General features: G+C 40.2%; 1 protein-coding gene across 1 annotated transcript in view; it reads left to right on the forward strand.

Moving 5' to 3' along the window:
• LOC140728836 (WD repeat-containing protein 70) overlaps window positions 1–22,216 on the forward strand; it is a 180,087-nt gene that overhangs the window by 131,162 nt on the left and 26,709 nt on the right. Inside the window, exon 14 of the mRNA XM_073047832.1 lies at window positions 21,883–21,983. Coding sequence (XP_072903933.1) covers window positions 21,883–21,983 — 101 coding nt within the window. The remainder of the gene's footprint in view (window positions 1–21,882; window positions 21,984–22,216) is intronic.

The following is a 22,216-nucleotide window of genomic DNA, read 5'->3' on the forward strand; positions in this document are numbered from 1 at the left end:
TGAGGTCGAAGTAGAGCGGGCTTGTGTACTGGACAATGTGGAGATTAAGGAAGAAGTGCTGGATCTTCTTAAATACATTAAGATTGATAAATCCCCAAGGCTGGATATGATATACCCCAGGTTGTTGTGGGAATTGAGAGAAGAGATCACAGGAGCATTAGCTATGATCTTTGAATCCTCTTTGGCTGCAGGGGAAGTGCCGGAGGACTGGAGAATGCAAATGTAGTTCCCTTGTTTAAAAAAGGTAATAGGGAGAAACCTGGGAACTATAGACCAGTGAGTCTTACGTCGGTGGTATGCAAACTACTGGAAAGGATTCTTAAGGATAGGATCTACGAGCATTTGGAGAAGAGCAGTCTGCTCATGGATAGTCAACATGGCTTTGTGAAGGGAAGATTGTGCCTCACAAGCCTGATTGAGTTTTTTGAAGAGGTAACAAAAGAAATTGCTGAGGGTAGGGCATTGGATGTGGTCTACATGGACTTTAGCAAAGCATTTGACAGGGTCCCTCATGAGAGACTTTTCTGGAAAGTCATGAGGCATGGGATCAGTGGAACCTTGGCTGTTTGTATAAAAAATTGGCTTAAAGGAAGAAAGCAGAGGGTAGTTGTGGAAGGAAAGTATTCTGCCTGGAGGTCAGTGACTAGTGGAGTGCCGCAGGAATCTGTCCTGGGACCCCTGCTATTTGTGATTTTTATAAATGACCTGGATGTAGAGGCGGAAGGATGGGTGAGTAAGTTTGCGGATGACACGAAGATTGGAGGAGTTGTGGATGGAGCTGTAGGTGGTCGAAGGTTACAAGAGGATATAGACAGGCTGCAGAGTTGGGCAGAAAAATGGCAGATGGAGTTCAATCCGTACAAGTGTGAGGTGATGCATTTCGGAAGGACAAACCAGAAGACTGAGTACAGGATTAGTGGTCAGTTACTTAAGAGTGTGGATGAACAAAAGGACCTTGGGATTCAAATCCATACATCCCTCAGGGTCGCTACACAGGTTGATAGGGTAGTTAAGAAGGCCTATGGGATGCTAGGCTTTATTAACAGGGGGATTGAGTTCAAGAGTAGAGAGGTCATGTTGCAACTCTACAAATCTCTGGTGAGACCACAGTTAGAGTATTGTGTTCAATTCTGGTCACCTCATTATAGGAAGGATGTGGAAGCTATGGAAAGGGTGCAGAGGAGATTTACCAGGATGTTGCCTGGTTTGGAGAACAAGTCATATAAAGCAAGGTTAGCAGTGTTAGACTTTTCTCTTTGGAGCGTAGAAGAATGAGAGGGGACTTGATAGAGGTCTACAGGATTATGGGAGGCATAGATAGGGTGGATAGTCAGTACCTGTTTCCCAGGGCACCAGTAGCAAACACCAGAGGGCGTATGTACAAGATTAAGGGAGGGAAGTTTAGGGGAGACATCAGGGGTAAGTTTTTACACAGAGGGTTGTGAGTGCCTGGAATGACTTGCCAGCGATGGTGGTGGAAGCTAAAACATTTAGGAATACAATCAGCCCTCCTTATCCTCGGATTCCGCATGCACAAGTTCAACCAACCGCGGATCGCAAAAACCTGGAAGTTCTCTTCCAGCACTTGTTGTTCGAGCATGTACGGACTTTTTTTCTTGTCATTATTCCCTAAACAATGCAGTATAACAACCATTTTACATAGCATTTACATTGTATTAGGTATTGTAAGTAATCTAGAGATAATTTAAAGTATATGGGAGGACGTGCATTGGGATCGAAAAAAATCGGAAGTTCTCTTACTAGGTAAGTCGGAACAGGTACAACTGATAGTATTTAACGTCAGTTATTCAAACGTTTGTCTTCGTATATAGTATATATTTTACCTTTCTATGCATATAAAACACTTAAGAACGTATGTTTCAGTGCCGGGTTTGGGAACAGAAGTTCTCAGGACTCAGGACAGATCACTCCCGAGTGCGCTTTCCACCGTGCCGGGTTGATGTGAGGATCAAAAACCCCAAAACCCCAAAGCCCAATAATTAAACTACTGCGTTGCTTAGTAATAGTTGTAGCTTTTATCGTGGCAGAGCTTTTCTCACTTCATCCTTTAAAATTGTTCCGCTAGTTGACCGACGTAGCCTAAAGCTTTTCCAATGACCAATGGCGTTTCACCTCCTTCCGATCGCTTTATTATTTCCACTTTATTTTCAGTCGTGATTATTTTCGTGAACAGAAGCACTGCGCATTCAGCATTCAGCTCTGGCGCCGGTCTGCAGTTCCGCTGGTTCCTAAGGTCCACTGGATTGAGACAGGTTGCATAAGGGACTAGAGCATCCGCAAATTTTGGTATCCGCGAGGGGTCCTGGAACCAATCCCCCGCAGATAAGGAGGGCTGACTGTATTTAAGAGCCTCTTGGACAGGCACGTGGATGAAAGAAAAATGGAGGATTATGGGGTAGTGTGGGTTTAGTACTTTTTTTTTAAGGATTATATGGGTCGGCACAACATGGAGGGCTAAAGGGCCTGTACTGTGCTGTAGTGTTGTATGGTTCTATGGTTCTGTGGACCTATCAATCGAGGGATTGAGACAGCAGTTAAAGTCATCGCCCATAATCAACTTATATTTATTTAAATTCGGCAGTGCAGAAAAAAACCTCTTAAAAAATTCAGGACTATCTATATTAGGAGCGTGCACACATACCAATGTCACCTTTTGACCGCATAACAAACCAGTAACAATTAAGTATCTTCCAATTGAATCAATGACAGTATTAAAATGTACAAGAGACTTTAAAATTAATAAAAATAGACACTCCTGTTTTTTGAAATTGACAGTGATATTGAGAAGCCTTCCAAAATTAAAAAAAAAAGATTTTCATCTTCCCTACGGATGTGGGTCTCTTGTGCAAAAATAATATTGGCTTGAAATGTTCTCAATTTCTTAAAAACCTTTCTACACTTAATAGGTTGATTCAAGCCCTTCAGGTTCCAGGAAATTATATTAATTTTATTAACATCCATACTGAGATTTTAATTTAAGGATTTATAAAAACAACATAATTGACAAGAAAACCTCTCAGGACTGCCCAATCGAAAAAACCTAAACTAATAGCCCCACCCCCTTCCCACAAAGCCAGAAAAAAAAACTATCCAATAGGCGGATAGCAAGCTAACTACACCCCCTAAACCCATGTCTCTAATAGGCAAACTCTTTTTTTAAAAAAAACTTATATACTAACACCAATGACTCAAGACACAACATCAGATATGTAGAAAAAAAAATCAAAAAATTCCAAGAATTATAATAATATGTCTAACAGGGGTTAAAACGTAGTTAACAGCGGCCATCTGAAATTAATTTAATAAATCTTGATCATGTATTCAAAAAAGAAAAATCTAATCAAGTAATATGATTCAACTAGTATTAAACTCTTACAGATCCTAAAACAAAGCAGAAGGGAAAAAAAATAAAACTACCATACGATGTCTGGACCAACAAAGAACGTAAATTAAACTTTCAACGATTGAGCTGTAAACGACTTTCGACTAAAGATTGAATTCAATATTATGTCTAATAGATGCTAGCACTTAATTTACAGCAGTCATCTTAAATTCATTAAGTAAACAATTGATCATATATTTAGAAAAAAAATAATTTCAAGCCAATAATATGTTGTGACTTATGTTAAATTTATACGAATCTTAAAAAAATGAAAAAAAAACAAGAATCATAGCGATGACTATACAGACATAGAACATAGATTAGACTTTAAACTATTCAACTACACATGATTGTCAGCTAAGGATTAAATGTTGAAGTTGCTTGCAGAATGGCACTGGAGAAGTTGCTTATGGCGACCGATTTAAACTCGTTGAGAAACTTCCTAGCTTCCTCAGGAGAATCAAGACGTTTAGGATGAGCGTTAGGCAGAAAAATTATCAAGTGGGCAGGATAGTGCAAAGATGAGTGAAGATTTTTCCTATACAGATCTGCCGTCACTTCTCGATATTTAATTCTGTGTGCATAAGCTTCAAGGGCAAAATCTTCAACTATACGAAACTCCATAATATTGTAAGTTAACTTACCCTGCTTCCTGGCATTTTGAAGAATTGCTTCTTTAGTAGCAAAATAATGTAAACACGGAATTACTGCTCGTGGTTTCATCTCAACCGATGGCTTGTGGGGAATTGGGTGCACCCTGTCTATTAGCGGAGTGGTTTCAAGTATCTCATTAAAAAGTGAGTATAACATACTCGTGAAAAACTTTAATGGCTCACCGGTTTCCATATTTTCAGGCAAACCCAGTATACATAAATTCATCCTTCAGCTTCTACTTTCCAGATCAATCATTTTCTATTTAATTCTTGATAGTTCCAGCAAAACCTCAGCAATTTTCTTTTTCATAGTAGAAAACTTTACCTCCTGCTCTTTAATCACTTGATGTATTGTCTCTTGTTGTCTTCCAGTTTCATTAGTGTCCCTTTTAAGCGTTTGATATTGAGATTCCAGATTCCTCAAAGATTCTTGGATGGCAGATACAGTTGTTTTAGGCTTTTGGTTACCATTTGTCAGTTTATCAATTTTAGAATCCACCATTCCAATTCTGGTATAGTCAGCCCTCCTTATCCACGAGGGATTGGTTCTGGAACCCCTCGCGGATACTAAAAAACACAGATGCTCAAGTCCCTTATTCAACCTGTTGCAGTGCAGTGGCCATTATGACCCGGCGGAGCTCTGAATCTGCAGTCTTTCTGTTCACGAATATAATCACGATCACGATTGAAAATAATGTGGAAATAATAAAGCGATTGGAAAGAGGTGAAACACCATTGGTCATTGGAAAAGCGTTAGGCTACAGTCGGTCAATGATCGGAACAATTTTAATGGATAAAGTGAGAAAGGCTCTGCCCCGATGAAAGCTACAATTATTACTAAGCAACGCGGTGGCTTAATTATTGGGTTTTGGGTTTTTGATCCTTCACATCAACCAGGCATGGATGGAACGCACTCGGAAGTGGTCTGTCACTGGGTCGAACTTGGGAACTTCCCGAGCCCGGCGCTGAAACGTATGTTCTTAAATGTTTTATATGCATAGAAAGGTAAAATATATACTAAGACAAACGTTTGACTAACTGATGCTAAATAATACTGGATGTATCTGTTTCGACTTACATAGTAAGAGAATTTCCAATTTTTTGTCGATCCCGATGCACGGTAACCTACGCACATCCTCCCGTATACTTTAAATCGTCTCTAGATTACTTATAATACCTAATACAATGTAAATGCTATGTAAAATAGTTGTTATACTGCATTGTTTAGGGAATAATGACAAGAAAAAAAGGTCTGTACATACTCGAACAACAAGTGCTGGAAGAGCACTTCCAGGTTTTCTGGATTCGCGGTTGGTTGAATTCACGCATGCTGAACTTGCGGATAAGGAGGGCTGACTGTATTAGTATCTTGTATCAATAAGAACGTTCTTTCAGGAGTATAGGTTTCTTCTACCTCCCTTGTAAATTCGGTTTGTTCAGTTTCAGAAACAGTTTTGCCACGTCTTAATTCCTTTCCAGTTCGGGTTCCAGCCATCGTAATTAAATCGAAAATCTTCACTAAAAGTAGTGAATCTTCAAAGTTTAAACAAAAATAGCAATGGAAAGTAGGTTGTAAAAGGATAGAGAAGAGCCAACAAGCTTCTTACTCCATGAGCTGCCCAGAAGAGACCTAATCTGTTTTGCAGTGAGTTGATCCAAATTTTTTTAATTAGTACCTGTTATTTTGAAATAAAATGTAACATTACTTGCGTACCGTCCCAACCGCTCAACAGACAACGCTATTGCCATCATCCTCCACCTGGCCCTAACCCACCTGGACAAAAAAGACACATATGTTCGGATGCTGTTCATAGAGTTCATTTCAGCATTCAATACAATCATCCCTCAGAAACTGAATGGAAAGCTGAGCCTATTGGGCCTGAACACCTCCCTCTGCAACTGGATCCTAGACTTCCTGACTGAGAGACCTCAGTCAGTCCGGATCGGGAGCAGCATCTCCAACACCATCACACTGAGCACGGGGGCCCCCCCAGGGCTGCATGCTCAGTCCACTGCTGTTCACTCTGCTGACCCACGACTGTGCTGCAACACACAGCTCGAACTACATCATCAAGTTCGCCGATGACACCACCATGGCAGGTCTCATCAGCTAAAACGACAAGTCAGCTTACAGAGAGGAGGTGCAGCAGCTAACGGACTGGTGCAGAGCCAACAACCTGTCTCTGAATGTGATCAAAACAAAAGAGATGGTTGTTGACTTCAGGAGGGCACGGAGCGACCACTCCTCACTGAATATCAACGGCTCCTCGGTAGAGATCGTTAAGAGCACCAGATTTCTTGGTGTTCACCTGGCAGAGAATCTCACCTGGTTCCTCAACACCAGCTCCATAGCAAAGAAAGCCCAGCAGCGTCTCTACTTTCTGCGAAGGCTGAGGAAGGTCCATCTCCCCCACCCCCCCCCCCCCAATCCTCATCACATTCTACAGGAGTTGTATTGAAAGTATCCTGAGCAGCGGCATCACTGCCTGATTTGAAAATTGCACCACCTCGGATCGCAAGACCCTGCAGCGGATAGTGAGGTCAGCTGAGAAGATCATTGGGGTCTCTCTTCCCGCCATCACGGACACTTACACTACACGCTGCATCTGCAAAGCAAACAGCATTATGAAGGACCCCACGCACCCCTCATTCAAACTCTTCTCCCTCCTGCTGTCTGGGAAAAGGCACCGAAGCATTTGGGCCCTCACGATCAGACTATATAACAGTTTCTTCCCCCAAGCTATCAGACTCCTCAATACCCAGAGCCTGGACTGACACGTTACTGCCCTATTGTCCTGTTAATTATTTATTGTATTGCCCGCACTGTTTTCTGCACTTTATGCAGTCCTGGGTAGGTCTGTAGTCAGTTGGTTTTTTTTTGTTTTTTACGTAGTTCAGTCTGGTTTTTGTACTGTGTCATGTAACACCATGGTCCTGAAAAACGTTGTCTCATTTTTACTATGTACTGAACCAGCAGTTATGGTCGAAATGACAATAAAAGTGACTTGACTTGACTTGACTTGACTAATAAACTTCTGGAGGAATTCAGTCAAGTAGCATCTTTAAAGACAAAGGAATGGTAATGTTTCAGGTCAAAACCCTGTGCCTCCACCCAAATCACTGACCGTCACTTTACCTCCATAGATGCTGCTCGACCTGCTGAGAACCTCCAGCAGTTTTTTTTGTATTTGAGCTTTGTGTTTCATGTACAAGAACGCCAAACCCACTGGTGCCATAACTTTCCTGCTACGGTTCCCCATTTATGTAATCATCACTTTTGTCATTCAACCTTCAAAGTGAATGATACTTTATACTCTAACTTTATGTTCACTCATTTATTTGATCATGATCTCTCTGCCCTCTGCATCCTCCTTGTAAATCACCTTCTCATCTTTTTTTTTGTCATCACAAGTATGGCTACAGTATTCACTTTACTTTCCTGCAGGTCTTTAACGTATAAAACATGAACAGATAGAGGCCTGAAATGCACGTTGGTTTGGTGTTCCTAACGGAAAATGGCCTCCTTATCCCAATCAATGCTTCCCATCTATTTGTTGGGAAGAGTTGACCAGGAGGATCTGGTCTTACAGGGTGTTATGATATGGCAACAATGAAATTAGAATTGAGACAGGTTTTTATAAACAAAGAAACATTTATTTAAACTCAGCTCAACAACAAATGAAAAGAAAACAAACGACTAACTTAACCGGAAGTTAACTGCTATACAGCAACTTGAACAGTTCTTAAAGTGATAAATGCGAACACTGTTCTTAAAAGTGGTAAATGCATAAGTCCAAATGATTTACACAGTCAATTAGGAGAGACTTTCCTGAAGTAATGAATTCCTCGATAACGTGACGTTACTGCTGATCCCAGCCAAAATATTCCTTGCCCGAAGGAATTACAACGAAGGAAATTAAAACGGCTTAAAGGAACTGACCTTTTCCTTGCAAATAACGCTGCGTCCAACCCTTTCTGCTTTCACAATGCAGGGGCTATCTCGGATGCAGGTTACTACCTTCTGAACGAGGATTCAAAAAGGTCGATCCTGTATTACCGACAACTACACCAACTTTACTCGATCCTTCGGGTTCCTGCACTTCAATAAATTCTTCACTCTCCAACTTAATTGCAAAGGTAGAAACCAAACCACAACTGGCAGTGTTTAATGAAACTGCCGGCAATAACCTTTGAGACTTAAGACAGAAAGTAAAACTCCACTTTAAAACAAAACTGTGTCATGAGACGAATACGCAGCATAACGGAGTAACTGACGAATTAAGCAACGAACTAACCTGCGTCACAGCAAGGCTTTCCCGTTTTATACCTGTTGGGACGGGCCATCACATGACCTCTCACTGGCGGGAAAATTACGTTATGCGACCTAACACTGGCGGGAAATTACATCATCCCACCATCACAAGACCATTACATCATGCTCACCAGATAGTCAGTTACATCATGGTCATAAGACAGTCACAAGATACCCACACGGTATGTAACACAGGGAAAAGTTAGAGGTTCGGGCATACTGGAGTTCAGAGTCAATGAGATATACAGCACAGAGATAGGCCAATGTAGTACACACAAAAAGCTGGTGGAGCTCAGCAGACAGGCACCATCTATGGAAAAGAGTAAACAGTTGAAGTTTCGGGCTGAGACTCTTCATCAGGCCCTTTGGCCCACTGAGTCTGCTCAGACTATTAACTATCTGATCAAATTCTGACCTATCTCGAGTGAAATAATATCTTTCCTTACAAGCGGGACCCAAACTGTTCGCAACACCAAAGATTATTGCCTTGATTGGTGTTTAATACAGTTACAATAAGACTTGCATATTCTTTGAGCTTGAGATGCAGGGTGAACTCGACAGTTGCATACAAAATTGTCTTGGTGTTCAAGTCAGTGCATTGATCCAGAGGTGATAAGAGAGCTTAAGGTTAAGGAACCCTTAGGGAACAGTGATCACAATATGATCAAGTTCACTTTGAAATTTGAGAGGGACAAAATAAAATCCAAAGTTTCGGTCTTTCAGTGGAATAAAGGAAATTACAATGGCATGAGAGGGGAACTGGCTGAAGTTGACTGGAAAAGGACATTTGCAGGAAAGACAGTAGAGCAGCAATGACTGGAGTTTCTGCGAAAAATGAGGGAAGTGCAAGACAGATATATTCCAAATAAGAAGAAATTTTCAAAGGGAAGAAGGACACTACCGTGGCTGACAAGTGAAGTCAGAGCTAAATAAAAATCAAAAGAGAGGGCATACAAGCAAGCCAGGGCTAGTGGGAAGATAGAAGATTGGGGAGCTTTTAAAAACTTGTAGAAGGGAATGAAGAAAGTCATTTGGAAGGAAAAGATGAATTATGAGTGGAAGCTGGTGACTAAAATCAAAGAAGATACTAAAAGCTTTTTTAAGTATATAAAGGGTAATAGAGAGTCAAGGGTAGATATAGGACCAATAGAAAATGATGCTGGGGATATTGTAATGAGAGATGCAGAGATGGCAGAGGAACTGAATGTGTATTTTGCATCAGTCTTCACAGTGGAAGATGTCTGCAGTATACCGGAGATTGAAGAGTGTCAGGGAAATGAAGTTTGTGCAGTGAAAATTACGACTGAGAAAGTGCTCAGGAAAGTTAATGGTCTGAGGGTGGATAAATCTCCTGGACCTGATGGAATGCACCCTTGGCTGCTGAAGGAAGCCGGAGAGATTGCAGAGGCATTAGCGATGATCTTTCAAGAATTGATAGATTCCGGCATTGAACCGGATAACTGGAAAATTGCAAATGTTACACCGCTATTTAAGAAGGGTAGGAGGCAGCAGAAAGAAAACTGTTGACCTGTTAGCCTGACATCAGTGGTTGGGAAGTTGTTGGAATCGATTGTTAGGGATGAGATTACAGAGTACCTGGAGGCACATGACAAAATAGTCCGAAGCAAACATGGTTTCCTGAAAGGAAAATCCTGTCTGACAAACCTACTGCAATTCTCTGAGGAAATTACAAGCAGGGTAGACATAGGAGATGCAGTAGACGTGGTGTACTTAGATTTTCAGAAAGCCTTTGACAAGGTGTGGTACATGAGTCTGCTTGGCAAGATAAGAGCCTATAGAATTACAGGGAAGTTACAAGCATGGGTGGAGCAGAAAACAGAGTGGGAATAAATGGATCCTATTCTGGCTGGCTTCCGGCTACCAATGGAGTTCCACAGAGGTCAGTGTTGGGACTACTGCTTTTTACAAAGTATGTCAATGATTTGGACAATGGTATTAATGGATTTGTCCTTAAATTTGCCGATAATACAAAGATAGGTGGAGGAGCAGGTAGGTTGAGGAAACAGAGAACCTTCAGAGAAACTTAGATAGTTTAAGGGAATGGGCAAAGAAGTGGCAAATGAAGTACAATGTTGGGAAGTGTATGGTCATGCACTTTGGTAGAAGAAATAAACGGGCAGACTATTATTTAGATGGGGAGAGAATTCAGAATGCAGAGATGTAAAGGGATTTGGGAGTCATTGTGCAAGATACCCTAAAGGTTAACCTCCAGGTTGAATCTGTTATGAAGAAGGCAAATGTTGGCACTCATTTCTAGAGGTATAGAATATAAGAGCAGGGATGTGATGTTGAGGCTCTATAAGGCACTTGTGAGACCACACTTGCAGTATTGTGTGCAGTTTTGAGCTCCTTATTTTAGAAAGGATAAACTGACATTGGAGAGGGTTCAGAGAAGATTCATGAGAATGATTGCTGGAATGAAAGGGTTACATGTGAGGAACTTCTGGCAGTTCTTGGTCTCGATTTCCTGGAGTTCAGCAGAATGGCGGGGGGGGGGGGGTCTCAGAAACATTTCAAATGTTAAAAGGCCTGTATAGAATTGAATTGAAAATACACATGGACTAAGATGTTAACTGTCCTGTACTATCATCAGTGGGATCATCAGTTGATCTGCCACCTGTCTTCAGGAGTTTTGGCCCGCTTATGATCAAGACTCCCTCGAGGTGGTGGGCCAGCAGTGCTAAAGCACCACCTCCCACTGATGAGCTTAACAACTTGGCATCTGCCTCTATCAGAGTTGTTGGTCGCTTCCATCCAATAGATAGTCTACTCTTCAGGTATCTATGCAGCTACTGAAGAGTTTACAAAAGATGGATACACTGTCCGACTATCTGCCCCTCTGGACGTACTTAGTCCTCACCTCTGGTGATCTTGTCTCTGCTGCCTCAGCAGCCCTGCTGGTTGACTTGATCTCTCTTCTAGTAAAGCTAAGGTCACACAGCCACTTCTGGAAAGTGGACGCAATAAAGCCACGGCACCCTACTTCGAATGGATAGCATAAGACCTTCCACCCTCTGTCTCTGCACTCTGATCTTAATTCTGCATACTTGGTTAACTTGCGCTCATGGGCTTCATCGATGTTGTCTTCCCAGGGGACTGTGAGTTCACCAATAACCAATTCTCTGCTGGTGTCAGACCATACGATTATATCTGGATATACAGTCCTATATAACTGTAATATTACCTCTCAGCTCTTAAACTCAATCCCACAGTAGATGAAGGCCAATGCACTGTATGCCTTCTTAACCACAGAGTCAACCCGCGCAATAGCTTTGAGTGTCCTATGGACTTGGACCCCAAAATCCCTCTGATCCTCCACACTGCCAAGAGATTTACCATTAATAATATATTCTGGGACTTCCAGTAAGATGGCGATTGTTTAGCTGCTCCGAACTTTTGTTCCGTTACTGTCGCTATCTTTGCACTAAATGTCTTCATTTTTTAAACCTTCGTTTGGAATTATTTCGGTATCTCTTACTTGCCTGTGAATATATCTAACTTACAATGTCTAGCAAGAGTTCTAAATCCGGGAGAAAAGAAACTATGACCCCGTTGGTTGCGCTTGGAAAGATCCGAGACGAAATCTTAAAGGAATTTAAAACCGCTTTCAAACAGTTAGAAGACAAACTGGATCGGATCAACGATAAAGTGGACAAACATGCTGAACACTTATCTCGCATCGATTCAACTTCTGAAGGTTTAGAGAGTCGTGTTCGATACTTGGAGACTCTCTGTTCCAGCTTAGAGGAAAAATCTAATAAACTTCTTTCCAAAATGGTGGATCTCAAAAATCGTAGCAGACGCTGCAACATCAGAATTCTGGGATTACCAAAGGCGACTGAAAAGGGACCAACCGTGAAGTTTTTTGCCGAGTTTCTCTGTGAGTTATTTGGGAAAGATTTGCTTCCGAAGCCGCCCGAGCTTGAACGGGCACACAGAGTTTACGTTCCCCCCGGAATTCTGGGCTCCCGCCCGCGACCAGTAATCTTGTGTTTCCATCAATACCAGGTAAAACACAGTCTGATTGTGGAGGCACGTCGCAGAGGTTCTTTTTCTTTCCAGGATACAACCATTCGCTTTGTGGAAGATTTTGCACCCCAGACCTTAAAGATGCGCGCTGAGTTTAAAGGCGTAATAAAAGTGCTTTTTAATCGTGGTTTCAAACCTTCCCTTCGTAACCCTGCTGATCTACGAATCAAGCTTAATACCGGGGAATTCAAGTGGTTCAAATCAGCAAAGGAAGCTGAAGCGTTTGTGGCAAGTCTTCCGGCTATCCAGTCATCTTCGGAATCTGATCGGACCTCCTAAAATGGTGGATAAGTACTCCTCGTAGTAAAATTACTTTCTCTGGACTCGGAATTCACTTGAATCACTCAGACATTATTCATTGAAACTTTAAGGGCTGTTGACAATCTCTCCCGGGATTTGGTGTGTGTGTAACCTATTTTTATTCTTGTATAACTTTTCCTACAGAGTTCTGCAACTAATTCTAACTTGTTTTGGAGGTTCGAAGTCTTTAGTGAAGGCCTCCCTGTTTGTCGGTTCACAGTTCAACTGCTGATTTATTTTTCCTTTGCTTTAAATATTTATTTATTTTATCTTTTTCTTTTCTTCACCCCTTTTTTCTAATCTCTGAATTTTTCTTTCCCTTCTCTGTAAATGGTTGATAAATACTCGTCTTGAATTTATAATTTTCCCCTTCCTCTTCTTTTTTCTTTTTCCTTCTTACCTTTTTTTTCCCTTTCTCTTACTTTATTCTTCTATAATTTTTCGCGGGTAGGTTAATTTTGGTTTTCTTCCGATTTTCTCTGTATTAAGTTGTATATTTCTGCAGAAGGTGTTCTAATCTGTAGTTATGTTTTCTAGTGCATAAACTAGTTATTATTTGCTATAGTATTTATACGGAACTGTTGTTAATGACACAGATCTGGAAGTTGTATTTGGGTTAATTTTTTTGGTAGAGCTAGCTACTTGTTTTGGTAGCCGTCTAGTTTTGGGTTGTGCGGGTTGGGTGAATTTTCCAGTTCCAACATCTCTTTATTGCTTAGGACATGTTTATATTTTGACCTTACAAATCTATGTTTACATCTCTGCTCCCAGACTGCTATTGTACTGCTTGATTTTTTATATGCCTGCTGCCTTTTATGCATTAGTAATTGATAATGGCTAGTGCACTTAAATTCGTGAGCTGGAATGTAAAGGGACTGAACCACCCTGTTAAAAGGAGGAAGGTATTCTCACATATTAAACAACTCAAAGCTGACATTGCTTTCCTCCAAGAAACTCATATTCGTTGTTTTGATAACTCCCGGCTTCTGTCAAAGTGGGCGGGTCAGCAGTTTCATTCATCCTTTGCCGCTAAAGCTAGGGGAGTTTCCATTCTTATTAACTCAAATATTCCTTTTGAACTCCATAATAAAATATCTGATACAAATGGCCGTTTTATTACTGTTTCTGGTAAACTATATAACACTAAAGTTGCACTAGCAAACCTGTATGCCCCCAACTTTGACGATGTTAACTTTTTTGAACGTTTTTTTTCCTCACTACCAGACTTAAACTCATACTCTCTTATATTGGGTGGTGACTTCAACTGTTGGTTGGATCCTAAACTGGACCGATTGTCCTCAGTTACCAGATCACCTACTAAATCTGCCTTAGCTATTCAATCGTTTCTCTCTAATTTTGGTATCTCTGATATATGGCGTTTCCTCCATCCTACGGAGAGAGTTTATTCTTTTTTCTCACATGTTCACCATACCTTCACTAGAATTGACTATTTCTTACTCGATAACCAACTTATCCCATTTGCCCACTCTTGTGACTATCAGAGTATACTGATTTCTGACCATGCCCCAATTACCCTCTCTCTGAACTTTCCTGGTCTCCCTCAGAGGAACAAACACTGGCGGTTCGATTCAACTTTACTATCGGATGATGATTTCGTAAAATTTATTAAGGACCAGATAACCTTTTATTTTAACACTAATACATCACCTGAAGTGCCATCCCAGATTGTCTGGGATGCCATGAAAGCATATCTGAGGGGTCAAATAATCTCTTACACAGCAAATCTCAATAGAAGATCCCGTGCAGATCGAGCAGACCTCATTAACCAGATTAAAGATTTGGATCAAATATATGCCCAAACTAAGAACCCTGAATTATACAAGAAGCGCGTTGAACTCCAAACTAAATTTAACCTTCTGTCCACTCAACCTGTCGAACGCCAACTTCTCGAAAGCAAGAGTCGCTTTTACATTCATGGGGATAAGTCTGGTAAATTCCTAGCCAATCAGCTGAGGCGTTCCAAAACCAAACAACATATTACAAAGATCCGGAAGGAGAACGGAGACTTTACATTGGATCATTTAGAAATTAATGACGCATTTAAAAATTTTTATTCTCGGCTTTATTCCTCTGAATCCCTGAATGACAATATCTCTGTTGATCAATTTTTACAGAATCTGAATATCCCCTCACTTTCATCTGATTTCAAAGCCAAACTCAATGCGCCTATATCACCAGAAGAAATATCTTTTGCAATTTCTGCACTGTCCTCAGGGAAATCTCCTGGACCTGATGGGTTCCCTGTGGAATTTTATAACTCATTCTCCTCACTTCTTTCTCCTCAGTTACTTTCAGTATTATCTGACTCGTTTAATTACGGCAAATTGCCACCCTCTTTCAATGAGGCATCTATTATTCTTCTTTTAAAAAAGGGCAAAGACCCAACAGAGTGTGCCTCGTACAGGCCGATTTCTCTGCTCAATGTTGATGTAAAGATCTTAGCTAAAGTGTTGGCTCATAGATTAGAAACCGTTATTCCCTCCATTATCTCTGATGACCAAACAGGCTTTATTAAAAACCGTCTCCCTTTTTTTAACATTCGGCGTCTATTTAATATTTTATACTCAGTTCCAACTGGGACTCCTGAATGTGTTATCTCCCTTGATGCGGAGAAAGCATTTGACCGTATAGAGTGGAACTACCTTTTTGCAGTCTTAGAAAAATTTGACCTCGGCCAAAGTTTCATCTCTTGGATCCAATTGCTGTACCTGTGTCCTACTGCTTCTGTTCTAACTAATTTTCAGAAATCCCAAGTATTTAATCTCAAACGTGGCAACCTTAAGTCCCTTTCTCTTTGATTTGGCTATAGAACCTCTGGCGATAGCATTTCGAAATTGTCCTGAATTGACCGGGATTTGGAGAGGGGGTGTTGAGCATAAAGTTTCTCTCTATGCTGATGACTTATTACTCTTTCTCTCAAATCCGTCTACATCCTTACCTCTAATGTTTTCACTTCTTGACCAGTTTAGCCAGATCTCTGGCTATAAACTCAACTTACATAAGAGTGAACTTTTCCCAATTAATAAAGAAGCACAAGAACTAATATTTCGTGATCTCCCTTTTAAAGTAGTCCATAATCAATTTAATTATCTTGGAATTACAGTCACAAGGAAGTTTAAAGATCTCTTTCGTGAAAACTTTGTCAATCTTTCATATGCTATAAAACAGAGTCTGGTACAATGGTCACCTCTATCTATGTCCTTGGTAGGTCGTATTAATGTTGTTAAAATGTATGTTCTCCCCAAATTTTTATACTTATTTCAATCTATCCCAATTTTTATTCCTAAATCTTTTTTTGATTCCTTAGACTCTTATTATTTTGTCATATCTGTGGCAGAATAAGCGCTCTAGAATTAATAAAATCCACCTCCAAAAATCTAAAAAAGAGGGTGGCATGGCTTTACCTAACTTTCGCTTATATTACTGGGCAGTTAACATACGTTGTGCTGCCTTCTGGTCTTTCTTCCACGGTCAACCCGAGTGCCCTAACTGGGTGGCAATGGAGTTGAACTCCACTAAAGAATTATCTATATCTGCACTTCTTGGCTCTGCACTCCCTAGCAGTCTGCCCAGATCAATAGCTAATCCTCTGGTTAGACACACTTTGCGTATATGGGCTCAGTTCAGGAAATGCTATGGTTTCCAGGGGTTTTCAGTTTCTAGCCCTGTCGCACATAATCACCTTTTTTTACCTACTATGTACGATTCAGCATTCCATGTTTGGTACAGGAAGGGCATTAGACATTTTGAAGATCTCTTCATTGATAATCGCTTCGCTTCTTTTCAGCAGCTCTCCGTTAAGTTCAACCTGCCTAACGCTCACTTTTTCAGATATCTCCAAATCTGACACTTCACTGCTCCTTTAATTCCTAACTTTCCTGAAATGCCTGCGAAAAATGCTATGGACCTATTTCTTTCCATTAATCCACTAGGTAAAGGTTTAATTTCAATTATCCGAGATAAACTAGCAGCCTTATGACGGGCCCCTGTGGATAAAATTAAAATGGCCTGGGAGCAGGATTTAAATATCTCCTTATCCGAGGAGAGCTGGGACTCAGTTCTCAAATCGGTTAACTCAACCTCCCTTTGTGCTCGCCATTGCCTCTTACAGTTTAAGATTGTTCATAGAGCCCATATGTCTAAATCTAAACTACCCCGATTCTACCCTGGCATTAGTCCGCTCTGTGATAAATGCAAGAGGGGCGTGGCCTCTCTCATCCACATGTACTGGTTCTGTCCTAGCTTGGAGAAATTCTGGAAAGATGTCTTCACTACATTATCGGGTATTCTGAATCAACACCTAGAACCTAACCCCTTAATTGCTCTGTTCGGTTTTTGGGGCGAGACAGCTTTATGTCTGGGTCCGATCAAATGCCGAATACTATCCTTTGCCTCTCTCCTGGCGAGACGCTTGATCCTCCTTAGATGGAGAGATGTTGCCCCGCCCACTCATGCGCAATGGCTTAACGACATTATGGCCTGCTTGGACCTCGAAAAAATTCATTATTCAGTTCTTAATTCGGATCTAAAGTTCCATAAGGTCTGGGGACCTTTTATCGAGTACTTTCATAACCTTCCTCTTGACTAGGGTTTTTTTTTCTTTTTTTTCTCTTCTTTTCGGTCCCTTGCTTTCAGCTCCCCTTTTTTTTTCTGGTAGTAGGCATTATTATCCTCTGTTACTAAGTGTATTCACAGTCTGGGAGTTTGACTGTCCGGACTTATACTCTTTATACTGTGTGGTGGTTGGTCTGGAGTTGTTTTTTTCTTGTGTTGTGGGGCTTGGGGAGGACACTAAGCTCACTTGTCTTTAATTTAGGTGCTTTTTTGTTAAATTCTCTTCCTTTGTAGCATATTGTTATTGTATGCTTAATCTTGCACTGTTTTAATGCTCCCCATTGGGATTTGGGGTTTTTAATTTTGTAAAATGTTTTGAAAAACTAATAAAAAAAAATTAAAAAAATTAAAAAAAAGAGAAATAGCAGGGGCTCTGATTTCAAATGTCATTAGAAACGGGGACGGTGCCCGAGGATTGGCGTATTGCTCATGCAGTTCCATTGTTTAAAAAGGGTTCTAAGAGTAAACCTAGCAATTATAGGCCTGTCAGTGGTGGGTAAATCAATGAAAAGTATTCTTAGAGATGGTATATATAATTATCTGGATAGACAGGGTCTGATTAGGAACAGTCAACATGGATTTGTGCAAGTAAGTTCGTGTTTGAGAAATCTTATTGAATTTTTTGAAGAGGTTATGAGGAAAGTTGACGAAGGTAAGGCAGTGGATATTGTCTATATGGACTTCAGTAAGGCCTTTGACAAGGTTCTGCATGGAAGGTTAGTTAGGAAGGTTCAATCGTTAGGTATTAATATTGAAGTAGTAAAATGGATTCAACAGTGGCTGGATGGGAGGTGCCAGAGAGTAGTGGTGGATAACTGCTTGTCAGGTTAGAGGCCGGTGACTAGTGGTGTGCCTCAGGGATCTGTACTGGGTCCAATGTTGTTCATCATATACATTAATGCTCTGGATGATGGGGTGGTAAATTGGATTAGTAAGTATGCAGATGATACTAAGGTGGCGTTGTGGATAATGAAGTAGGTTTCCAAAGTTTGCAGAGAAATTTAGGCCAGTTAGAAGAATGAGCTGAACGATGGCAGATGGAGTTTAATGCTGATAAGTGTGAGGTGCTACATTTTCATAGGACTAATCCAAATAGGACATACATGGTAAATAGTAGGGCATTGAAGAATGCAGTAGAACAGAGTGATCTAGGAATAATGGTGCATAGTTCCCTGAAGGTGGAACCTCATGTGGATAGGGTGGTGAATAAAGTTTTTGGTATGCTGGCCTTTATAAATCAGAGCATTGAGTATAGGAGTTGGGATGTAATGTTAAAATTGTACAAGGCATTGGTCAGGTCGAATTTGGAGTATTGTGTACAGTTCTGGTCACCGAATTATAGGAAAGATATCAACAAAATAGAGAGAGTACAGAGAAGATTTACTAGAATGTTACCTGGATTTCAGCACCTAAGTTACAGGGAAAGATTGAACAAGTTAGGTCTTTATTCTTTGGAGCGTAGAAGTTTGAGGGGGGACTTGATAGAGGTATTTAAAATTATGAGGGGGATAGATAGAGTTGACGTGGATAGGCTTTTTCCTTTGAGAGTAGGGGAGATTCAAATAAGAGGACATGAGTTGAGAATTAGGGGGTAAAAGTTTAAGGGTAACATGAGAGGGAATTTCTTTACTCAGAGAGTGGTAGCTGTGTGGAACGAGCTTCCAGTAGAAGTGGTAGAGGCAGGTTTGGTATTGTCATTTAAAGTAAAATTGTATAGGTATATGGACAGGAAAGGAATGGAGGGTTATGGGCTGAGTGCAGGTCAGTGGGACTAGGTGAGAGTAAGCATTCGGCACGGACTAGAAGGGCGGCGATGGCCTGTTTCTGTGCTGTAATTGTTATATGGTTATATGTAAATGACAATATTGTTAACATGGTTAATAAGTTTGCAGATATCAAAATTGGTCATGTAGGGAACATAGTTAATGGAATAGCAGGATCTAGTTGAAATTGGGCAAGAGTGAGGTGTTGTATTAGATAAGTAGGATTTTCAGAATAAATGTTAGGGTCCGGGAGAGTGTTGTAGAGCTCAAGGAACTAGGGGAACAGGGTCATAATTTCCTGAAAGTCTCCACATAGTTAGACTGTGGTGAAGGGGGTATTTGCCAGACTTGCTTCTGTTGGCCATATTTGTTTTCTTCTGTTTTGTTTCTTTGGCGATATAGTACAGAGTAGACCCTTCTGGCCTTTGGATTCACAACAAATCAAATTAACCCTGATACAATGACCAGTTAATCTACACGGTATGTGTCTGGACAGTGGGAGGAAACCAGAGTGCCTGGGAAAAACTCACACATTCAGACTCCTTTTTGAATGATGCCGGAATTGAACTCTGAACTCCAGAGTGCCCTGAGCTGGAATAGCGTCGCGCTAACCACTACGTTACCATGGTGTCCGTTATTGAATGCAAAAATTGGGAGTGGTGTTACAACTGTACAAGGCTTTGGTGATGGGTATTGGTCACCCAGCTATAGGAAGGATGCCAGTAGGCTGGAAGGCATACAGCAAAAGTTCCCAAGGCTCTTGCCAGAGCTGGGGAGTTTGAGATATAAGGAGAGACTTTAATATACGATATTTAATATTTTGGACACAAGAATCGACTATAGCAGCTTGCCCACAATGGGTAAATTTGGAATGTAATTCTCTACAAGACTTTTCATTGTTTTCAATTTTAGGATTTTCACTTCCTTTTTCTTTATCTAAATTGAATAAACAAATAACTAATCCTATAGTTAAACATACATTGCGAATTTGGTTTCAATTTCGTAAATTTTTTGGCTTGAATAAGTTCATCTTATCAAGCCCTATAATATCTAACTTTCTTTTTCGGCCCTCTTTTATGGATCAAGCCTTTGTTTTATGGAAAACAAAAGGTATAACATGTTTTTGTGATCTATTTTTAGATGATAGCTTTATGTCCTTTGAACAGCTATCTAATAAATATAATTTACCTAAAACTCATTTTTTTAGATATTTGCAAGTTAGAAATTTTTTGAATAATGAGTTATAGTCTTTTCCGAAACTATGTCCATCGGACATTACGGAAAGAATTTTAGCTCTGAATCCTTGTCAGAAGGGTTTAGTAGCTGTCATTTATAATATGATCATGAAAATACAGCCAGAAGTATCAGAAAAAATTAAGAAGGAATGGGAAAAAGAACTTCATTGTCTTATACCCATTGAGCAATGGGAGAAAATTTTACAATTAGTCAATTCATCTTCTATTTGTGCTAAACATGCCCTAATACAATTTAAGGTTGTATATAGAGCTCCATATATCTAAGGATAAACTTGCTTGATTTAATTCTTATGTTAATCCAACCTGTGACAGATGTCATTCTGATGTTGCTTCATTGACCCATATGTTTTGGTCTTGCCCTTGTTTGCAAAATTACTGGAAAGATATTTTCAGTATTATTTCAACAGTTCTGAATATCAATTTCCAACCGCATCCTATTACTGCAGTTTTCGGTTTACCAATGGTGGATAATAGTCATTTATCCCCCTCATCTCGATGAATGATTGCATTTGTTACATTAATGGCTAGAAGATCCATTTTATTGAATTGGAAATAAATTAATCCTCCAACTATATTTCAGTGGTTTTCTCAAACTATCTCTTGTTTGAGCTTAGAAAAAATTAGAAGTGTTGTCTTTGATCCTTCAGTTAAATTTGAAGAAACTTAGAGACCATTTATTCAACATTTTCATATGAGTTAAATTGTCTTTTCCTAAACCTCACTTTTATTGTCCTTAATTATTTGGATGGAGGTTCGGAGTTATTGGCACTACTGTATATATTTGACATTATGCAATGGCCCATGTTGGTTAGTGTTTTTTCTCTCTTTTTTTGGGGTTTTAAAAAAATTTCTTTTGTTCATAAATACTATGAGTTTGGGAGGTTATTATATATTGATTATCATATATTTGAATGTCTATTTAAACTATTAACTATGTACTCTCAAACTCTCTGTATTCATGTTTCATTTATGTTTGCTTAAAAATTAATAAAAAGATTTAAAAAGAAAGAGACTGAACAGGCTGGGACTTTATTTGCTAGAATGGAGGAGGCAGAGGGTTGACTTTATTGAGGTGTATAAAATCGCGAGGGGCAGAGATCGAGCAGGTAGCCACAGTTTCCGACGATTAAGGAGTCCAAAACTAGAAAGTACAGGTTTAAGGTGAGAAAGATAGTTTTAAAGTGACTTAGTGGGGGCGTGGAGGTAACCTTTTCACATAGAGGGTAGTTGGTATATGCACAACCTGCCAGCAGAAGTGGTAAACGTTGGAACAGTTACAATGCTTAAAAGGCAGTTAGACAGGTCCATGGATAGGAAAGATTTTAGGGGATATGGACAGGTCCATAGATAGGAAAGGTTTAGAGGGAATTGCCAGACATAGACAAATGGGACTAGCACAAGAGGACAACTTATTTCTTTCTCTGTGTGCTTCTCTGACACTCTCTCAGTATTTGAAACCTGCACTACTACTTAAGTCTGAATATGAAATGGTGTTCTGTTCATTTTTCAGAGTGTCATTCGTTGTTTGTGGCATCCAAAACTGAACCAGATCATGGTGGGAACAGGAAATGGACTGGCAAAGGTCTATTATCATCCAGTGAAAAGTCAAAGGTACAGAATCATAATGCAAGTGGCTCTTGATTGTGCCAGGGACAAACTCAATGTCCACACAATGTGGACCCTTTCTGATTGTTGATCACAAACAAGAGAAAATCTGCAGATGCTGGAAATCCAAGCAACACACCCAGAATGATGGAGGAACTCAGCATGCCAGGTAGCATCTATGGGGAAAAGAAAGTACAGTTCATGTTTTGAGCCAAAACCCTTTGGTAGGACAATGTGGA

Source organism: Hemitrygon akajei, chromosome 6, assembly GCF_048418815.1.
Source record: "Hemitrygon akajei chromosome 6, sHemAka1.3, whole genome shotgun sequence".
NCBI lineage: Eukaryota > Metazoa > Chordata > Chondrichthyes > Myliobatiformes > Dasyatidae > Hemitrygon > Hemitrygon akajei.